We start from the raw sequence: 8,402 nt of genomic DNA, 5'->3' as shown, positions 1-8,402 counted from the left end.
TCTCTCTCAACTCCTTCCAATTCTCGCGCTCTCTGATCCTCCCCTTCACAGTGCATTAACTTCCACACAACCCATTAACCTCTGGCAATTTAGTCATGTGGGGATATCAGGCTGAACAGAATCCAATCACAACCCCAACGTGTATTTCAACACAGGGAATGGAGAATGGGGAATGGAGGAGAATGGAGAATGGGGAATGGGGAACGGCCCCCTTGCCCCCACCCACAACACAGTCCACAACAACCCTGAAACAGTACTAAGGGCAGTTAGGAAGTTGGGCTCTCTCCTTCTAACTAGAGGGTACCTTGAGACAGTAGACATAACAGGTACTGTCCTAGAACAGAGAACATTCCAGCGCAGTACAGGCCCTCAATGTCGTGCTGACCTGTGGAACCAATCTGAAGCCTATCTTTCCTACACTATTCCATCTTTATCCATATATTTATCCAAGAACCATTTAAATGCCCTTAAGGTTTGTGAGTCTACTACTGTTGCAGGGAGGCCATTACACGCCCCTACCACTCTCTGACATCTGCTAGCTATCACCATCCGAGGAAAAAGACTCTCACTGTCCACCCTAACTAATCCTCTGATCATCCTGTATGTCTCTTTTAAGTCACCTCAACTTTCTTCTCTCTAACGAAAACAGCCTCAAGTCCCTCAGCCTTTCCTCATAAGACCTTCCCTCCATACCAGGTAACATCCTAGTAAATCTCCTCTGCACCTTTCCAAAGCTTCCACATCCTTCCTATAATGCGGTGACCAGAACTGGACACAATACTCCAAGTGCGGCCACACCAGCTGCAGCATGACCTCATGACTCCAAAACTCAATCCTTCTACCAATAAAAGCTAACATTCCATATGCCTTCTTAACAACCCTATCAACCTGGATGGCAACTCTCAGGGATCTATGTACATGGACACCGAGATCTCTCTGCTCATCCACACTACCAAGAATCTTATGAAGAATCCAATACTCTGTATTCCTGTTGCTCCTTCCAAAGTGAAACACCTCACACTTTTGCCACCTCTCAGCCCAGCTCTGCAGCTTACCTATGTCCCTCTGTAACCTGTAACATCCTTCAGCACTATCCACAACTCCACCGACCTTAGTGTCACCTGCAAATTTACTAATCCAAATTTCTATGCCCTCATCCAGATCATTTATAAAAATGACAAACAGCAGTAGCCCCAAAATAGATCCTTGCGGCACACCGCTAGTAACTGAACCCTAGGCTGAACTTTCCCATCAACCACCACCCTCTGTCTTCTTTCAGCTAGCCAATTTCTGATCCAAACCGTTAAATCACCCTCAATCCCATGCCCATGTATTTTATGTAATAATCTACTGTGGGGAACCTTATCAAGTGCCTTACTGAAATCTTTATACAACAAATCAACTGCTTTACCCTCATCCACCTGTTTGAATTCTTTGAGAAGGTGACCAAACAGGTTGGTGAGGCACTACCTACCCTTCACAAAACTATGTTGACTATCCCTAATCAACTTATTCCTTTCTAGATGATTATAAATCCTCTCTCTTATAATCCTTTTCCAACACTTTACCCACAACCAAAGTACGGCTCACTGGTCTATAATTACCAGGGTTGTCTCTACTCCCCTTCTTGAACAAGGGGACAACATTTGCTGTCCTCCAGTCCTGCAGTTCCTTGTTGAATAGAACCACAATAAGTTGTTCCAGCACAGGAGGAGGCTATTGAGCTCATTGTGCTTGTGCTGGTCCTCTGCAGGAGTTTACCTAGAGCCGCTCTCCCCCCATCTTCTCCCCGTCATCTTGCACCTTCTTCCTTTTCACCTGATGATCCAATTCCCTCTCAAAGGCCTTGACCGAATTTGCTTCAGCTTGCGGTGTTCTTCCAGCCTCCCGCTTGTCTACTCTGGATTCCAGCACACACACAGGCTGCACGTTCCAGATCCCAACCAAAATTATTTTTTCCTTGGATTGCCACTGCCTCTTTTGTCAGCTAACGTCAATCTGTGACCTCGGTTCTCAATCTTTCTATCAATAGGAACGGTCTCTCTCGCTAATGATTTTGAATACCTCCAGCAAATCCCCTCCCAGTCTTCTCTTCTCCAATGTGAAAAGACCCTCTCATCTATCCACATACCTGAGGTTCCTCATTCTATCCACATACTGGAGGTTCCTCATTCTTGGAAGCATTCTCCTGAATTATTTCTTCATATTTCTTCTAATACCTTCATATCCTTCTTATAGTGTGGCACCCAGAACTGGATGCAATACTCCAGTTGAGGCTGAACCAGTGTCAAAGACAAGTTTAATATAACTTCCTTACTTTTGTACTCTGATGCCTCTATTAATAAAGTGCAGGATGCTGTTTGCTTTAAACGGTCTCTCAATTTGTCCCGCCACCTTCAGTGAGCATTTATATGGGCAGGTCTCTCATCTCCTGCATCCACTTCCAAGTTGCACCCTTAATGTTTATAATTTCTCGATATGCTCTTCTTGATGAATAACGTTACAAATCTCTGCACTGAATCTCACTTGCCAGTTGTCTGTCCTTTCCACTAATGTGTTGGTATTGCTTTAATGTTCTGAACTATCTTCCTCACAGTTCGCAATACATCCAGGTTTTGCATACTCTGCAGATTTTGAACTTGACCACCCAGTTCAAGGTCATCAATACAAATCAGGAAGAGCGAGGGATTTAACATTAACTCTGGGGAATTCCACAATAAACCTTTCTCCACAGCCTGTTTCTTACCACTTAGCCAATTCTGTATCCATTTTGCTACCACCTCTTTTATTCCCGGAGCCTTGACTTTCCTTACTCTGTGGTGTGGCACTGTATCAAACATCTTCTCAAATTCCACGGACATTATAATCCCTACAGTGTGAAAACAGGCCCTTCGGTCCAACAAGTCCACACCAACCCTCCAAAGGGTAACTCACCCAGACTCATTTCCCTACATTTACCCCTGACTAATGCACCTAACACTATGGGGCAATTTAGCATGGCCAATTCACCTGAGCTGCACATCTTTGGACTGTGGGAGGAAACCGGAGCACCTGGAGGAAACCCACGCAGACACGGGGAGAATGTGCAAACTCCACACAGACAGTCGCCCGAGGCTGGAATCGAACCGGGTCCCGGGCGCTGTGAGGCAGTGGTGCTAACCACTGAGCCATCATGCCACCTGTTGACATTACCCTTATCAACTCTGTTACCCTCATTAAAAAATTCAACCAAGTTAATTAAACATGACTTATCCATAACAAATCTATGCTGGTGTTCTGTAACTTACCTGTAGTTGCCTAAGTGACAATTAATTTTGTCCTTGGTAATCTAAATTAGCTCAGTTATCAGTTTCTGAAGCTTTCCCTCCACTGAGGGTAAATGGAATGGGCTGTAGTGCCGGGTTTGTCTTTACACCTTTTATTTTGAACGTATGTAGCATTGGTGCAGTCCTCTGGCACAGCCCACATCTAAACGGGACCAGAAGATTATGGCTCATTTCTCTGCAATTTCCATTCTCACTTTCCTCAGCATCTTTGGACACATTTCATGAGGTCCTGGTACCTTATCAACTGCCTATCCAATATCAACATCTATTTTAACCCCTTTAAATTCACAAATCATTTCCTCTTCCACCATGACCTGGGCAGCACCATCTTCCTTGGTAGACAGATGTAAAGTATTAATTTAAGATCTCAGCAATGCCCTGCCTCCATGCGTAGATCCCCTTTCTGTCCCTACTTGACCCACTGGTCCTTTTATAACCCTCTCACTAACACTGACACTGTTCTAAATGTCATTGGATTCTGTTTTATGTCAGCTGCCAGTCTCTTTTCATAATCTCTCTTTGCTTCTTTGATTCCCTGTTTTGTTTTGATTTCTAATTTCCAGATGTATTATCTGCCTAATAACTGTTACAAACACATTTGCTTTGTGCTTTCGAGTCATGTACTGTCCCACTTTTCAACAAGAAACCAGTACGTATATAAACAGAAAACCAGAAACCGTAACGCTTTGCAGTTACTTACGGTTCGATGCTTGCTGGAGTGACTTCACTCATGAGGGAGAGAACCGGAGGAGGAGTATCAACACTGTCTAGAGTAGAGAAAATTTTTACAAATTGTCACAACCACATAAAAGACCTAGAGCAAAAACCCATAGTCTACATATACTCCACCTTACATAGACCATGCTTGGCCTTGCATTTATATACTGCAAATAACAAGAACAAAATATGCCAATATGCTTCACGAAGAACATAAATTAAAACGTGGTCACAAGACTTTGAGGTTTCTGCAGCCCTTCAATTCTGGTCTTTTCCACTACTTTTCAATCTCCTTCACTCCTGTACTGAGATCTGAAATTCTGGATTTCCATCTGGCAACCTCTCAACTTCTCCCAGATGCTTGAAGAATCTGTGCCAAAACTATCACTTTGACCAAATTTCTGTCCATCCTTCCTAAGGAAGTGGCTCAGTGTACAATTTAGTTTGACAATGCTCCTTGGAATATGTAACTACTTCATATACACTTTAAGTGAACATTAAGGACGGCATGATGGCTCAGTGTTTAGCACTGCTGCCTCACAGCACCAGGGACCTGGGTTCAAATCCTGCCTCGAGTGACTGTGTGGAATTTGCACATTCTCTGCGTGTCTGCGTGGGTTTCCTCCGGGTGCTCCGGTTTCCTTCCACAGTCCAAAGATGTGCAGGTTAGGTGAATTGATCAGGCTAAATTGCCCAGAGTGTTCAGGGATCTACAGATTAGGTGCATTAGTCAGGAGTAAATGTAGAGTAATAGGGTAGGGGGATGGGTGTGAATGGATATTCTTTGGAGGGTCAGTGTGGACTTGTTGGGCCAATGGCCTGTTTCCACACTATGGAACTATTGGAGGGTGGGGAGAATAGAGCAAGAGTTTTTTTTTTGTATGGGTGGGGGGGATGAAGGAGTGAGAGAGAGAGCAGAAAGCAACAGGGTAAGAGATGGGAAGGAATAAAAAGGAGAGAGAGAGAGAGAGAGAGAACGAGAGAGAGAGACAGACAGAGACAGACAGACAGACAGAGAAGAAATCAATGGGATAAGAGATGGTAAGGAAGAAGGAGGAATAAGAGAAGGGGAGAGAGAGAGACATACTTTGCAAATTCTTTTTTTTTGTAATCCAAATCTCTCCCTACACATAATTTAGTTTCAGATGGACACAAATCTAAAATAATAACCTCCCTGCTAGGTATGGTGTTTGATAGGAAACGCCCATACTGCCACATGATGCATTCCTGAAATCTCAGTGCTCAGTGACAGGTAGGTACCACTGTTTCTGAAATGGAAGGTCCAACATGCTGAGCATTTCCCCGCAGTACGGTACTGCAGAGTCAGTGGACAAAGAACTCACTTGATTGGCTTAAGCAGGCTTTCGGCGTTGACCTTGGCGTGACCGGCTGAGACGAGGCACTTGAAGACGACAGGAAGGCATTGAAGTAGAGTCCCGAGCCCTCCCGCATGGGACTGAGGATAGGTGGGGGGGTGTAGGGCGGAGGTTGGAAGTTCTTGTCCATGGGATGGTCAAGCAGTCTGACGGGCGAGCGCAGGTTGCTCTGATAGAGGGTGCCAGGTGGGTATGTGATGACAGAGACATGGTTGAGGGGTTTGGGTGGAATGAATAGAGGTTCTGGTCTTGGCCGCCGCTTCAGTTTTGCGGTCAGGTTCACGTGGCCTCTGGAGCTCGCGTTCTCCTGCAAAGACAGGCATCACATTTCGTTCAGATCCGACAAACCGTACGGTGGAACCTGTAAATTCTCAAACCCCTCGGGACTGCCACCACCAGCTATCCTTACCTTCAGAGTGATCCCAAATATCGTGACAGGTTCTCAGGGAAATGGAGAGGTCTTTACCCAGCATCCGCAGCAACAGAGAAACCACTGAGTCAAGGAGACCAGCACGTCTTCATTCCCAGAGATGGGCACTTTCTCTGCCGCTGTGAATACTGGGGTAAAGAGCTTGCCATTCCACAAGAGAAGTTCCTTTCCTAAAAACCTGCTGCCACCATAAGCTGATCTCATGAGAACAAAGGATGTGAGGGAACAAATGTGACTGACATAGGAATATTTCAGATAAGCCATCTTGCATCAGATTATGATTTGTACTTTAAATATTGACATAGAATTACAGCCCAGAAGCAGCCCATTTGACATAACCAGCCAAGGCCAGTGTTTCAGTTCCACCGGACCTTCCTCCTTTCTTTTCTCAGTTAAATCTCCCACAATAATCCGGTATTCCTTTTCCCTCTTTTGCTCGTCTAGTTTCTTCTTAAATGCATCCATACTATTTTCTAACTTCCTGCCTCTCTCTGAATTAACAAAGACTGTGGAGACAATACAGTAGGAACCTTCATCCAAGTAAATACATGCTGTAAATTGTTTAGGCTCCAGCAGGTTTTGAGAAGATTTCTTGGCTCAGGTTGCGATTCTGGCTGTAAGTTTGCCCTCTGAGCTGGAAGGTTCGTTTACAGACGTTTTGTCACCACACTAGGTGGCATCATCCAGCGATGCGCCAGTGTTACTGACCCACTCTCAATTTGTGTTTAGGCTTCCTTAGGTTGGTGATGTCATTTCCTGTGGTGGTGTCATTTCTGGTTCTTTTTCTCAGAGGGTGGTAAACGGGATCCAAGTCGATGTGTTTATTGAAGGAGTTCTGGTTGGAATGCCATGCTTCTAGGAATTCTCGTGCGTGTCCCTGTTTGGCTTGTCCCAGGATGGGGGCGTTGTCCCAGTCGAAGTGGTGTCCTTCCTCATCTGTCTGTAAGGATAGTAGTGATAGTGGAGCAGGAATAACGATGTTTCGGGAAAAAGCCCTTCATCAGGAATCCTGATGAAGGGCTTTTGTCGGAAACGTCGATTTTCCTGCTCCTCGGATGCTGCCTGACTTGCTGCGCTTTTCCAGCGCCACTCTAATCTTGTCTCTAACCTCCGGCATGTGCAGAACCCACTTCTGCCCACTAGTGAGAGTGGGTCATATCTTTTTGTGGCTAGTTGGTGTTCATTTATCTTGGTGGCTAGTTTTCTGCTGTTTGTCCAATGTAGTGTTTGTTACAGTGCTTGCAAAGTATTTTGTGAATAACATTCGTTTTGCTTGTTGTCTCTATAGGGTCTTTTACGCTTCAGTTCTGTTTGCACTAGTTACAGCTTGTCAATTAGAAAATGATCTATTTATCCTAATCCTCCATTTCCTGTTAGTTAGCCAATCCCCTCTCAATGCTAAACATATCACCTCCAATACCAACAGCTGTTGTCTTGTGCAGTAACTTAACATGACACCCTACCAAGGGTCTTTTCGAAATTCAAATACTCAACATCTACAAGTTTCCCTGTATCCATGCAGCTTGTTACATCTTTAAAAGAATTCTAAAACAATTAACAAACATAATTTTGTTTTCACAAAACTGTGCTGACACCGCCTCACTATATTAGAGCTATCTGAATGAATTGATGCTGTCCCCTCAATAATGGATTCTAGTATATTCCCAATGACAGATACTAAGCTAACTGGCCAAGAAGTCCCTGCTTTTTTGTCTCCTCCTTTCTTGAATAGAAGCTTTACTTTTTTAAAAACAATGTGTTTTCAGGATAAGGGTGTCACCATTTGGGCTGACATTTACGTCCATCAAAAATGGCACAGAGAAAGTGGTGGTCAGCTGCCTTCTTAAACCACTCCAGCTCTGACAGTGTAATGCTGTTAAAGAGGGAGCTCCAGGATTTTGACCCAATGGCATTGAAGGAACAACGATAGAATTGCAGGTCAGGATGGTGCGTGGCTCAGAGAGGAACTTGCAGGCGATGACGGTGCTATGCATCTGCTGCTCATGTAGTGTTGGAGGTTGAAGATTTCAACAATTCCGTTGAAGGAGTTTGGTGAGTTAGTGCCGTCTGGTACACTCTGCTACTGCTATGCATTGATGGCGGAGGGAGTGAATGTTAAGGTGTTACACTGGGTGCCAATCAATAGGTTCCTTTGTCCTGGATGATTGTTGTTGGAGCTTCACTCATTCAGGCAAGTATTCCATCACATCCATCTTCCTTGAGTTACAGATGCTCACAGTGGTTGCCTTAACTCACATTGGTGTCCACTAGTTCCCACATGTTACAGCCTCAACACATCACTTGCTCTGTAACTGTAATTATTTAATGAATCAGGTTCATTTATTAATTTATAAATAACACTCAACGATTGATTGTTGTTTACTCAATTAAGATATAAATTGAATATCTTGCCACTGCAAATAGACACCATTGCTGCATTATAGAGACAAAGTCCCCGCCCTCTGAGATGGTCTCGTAAACCAGCTCATGTCCCAGTTCAAGGAAGTGTCCTACCATCACCATCTGGGGAAGGGCAACAACCCTCCTCTTTCC

At 44.5% G+C, this 8,402-nt stretch overlaps 1 protein-coding gene across 7 annotated transcripts in view; it reads right to left on the bottom strand.

Moving 5' to 3' along the window:
• The window catches only part of mideasb (mitotic deacetylase associated SANT domain protein b), a 90,640-nt gene that overhangs the window by 18,705 nt on the left and 63,533 nt on the right, over positions 1–8,402 (bottom strand). For all 7 annotated transcript variants that reach the window (XR_015757997.1, XM_043698392.2, XM_043698396.2 and 4 more), the window contains exons 4-5: positions 5,387–5,726; positions 4,027–4,093 (exon numbers count right to left, since the gene is read on the bottom strand). Coding sequence is in view for 6 of the 7 variants with exons in the window: in XM_043698392.2 (XP_043554327.2) it covers positions 4,027–4,093; positions 5,387–5,726 (407 nt within the window). In the remaining variant the exon portion in view is untranslated. The remainder of the gene's footprint in view (positions 1–4,026; positions 4,094–5,386; positions 5,727–8,402) is intronic.

The sequence above is a fragment of the Chiloscyllium plagiosum genome, unplaced genomic scaffold (genome assembly GCF_037043375.1).
Source record: "Chiloscyllium plagiosum isolate Xiang-an unplaced genomic scaffold, Cpla_swu_hap1 HiC_scaffold_8, whole genome shotgun sequence".
In the NCBI taxonomy this organism is placed as follows: domain Eukaryota; kingdom Metazoa; phylum Chordata; class Chondrichthyes; order Orectolobiformes; family Hemiscylliidae; genus Chiloscyllium; species Chiloscyllium plagiosum.
Note: the sequence above shows the minus strand (reverse complement) of the source record. Positions and strands in the feature narration are given on the sequence as shown.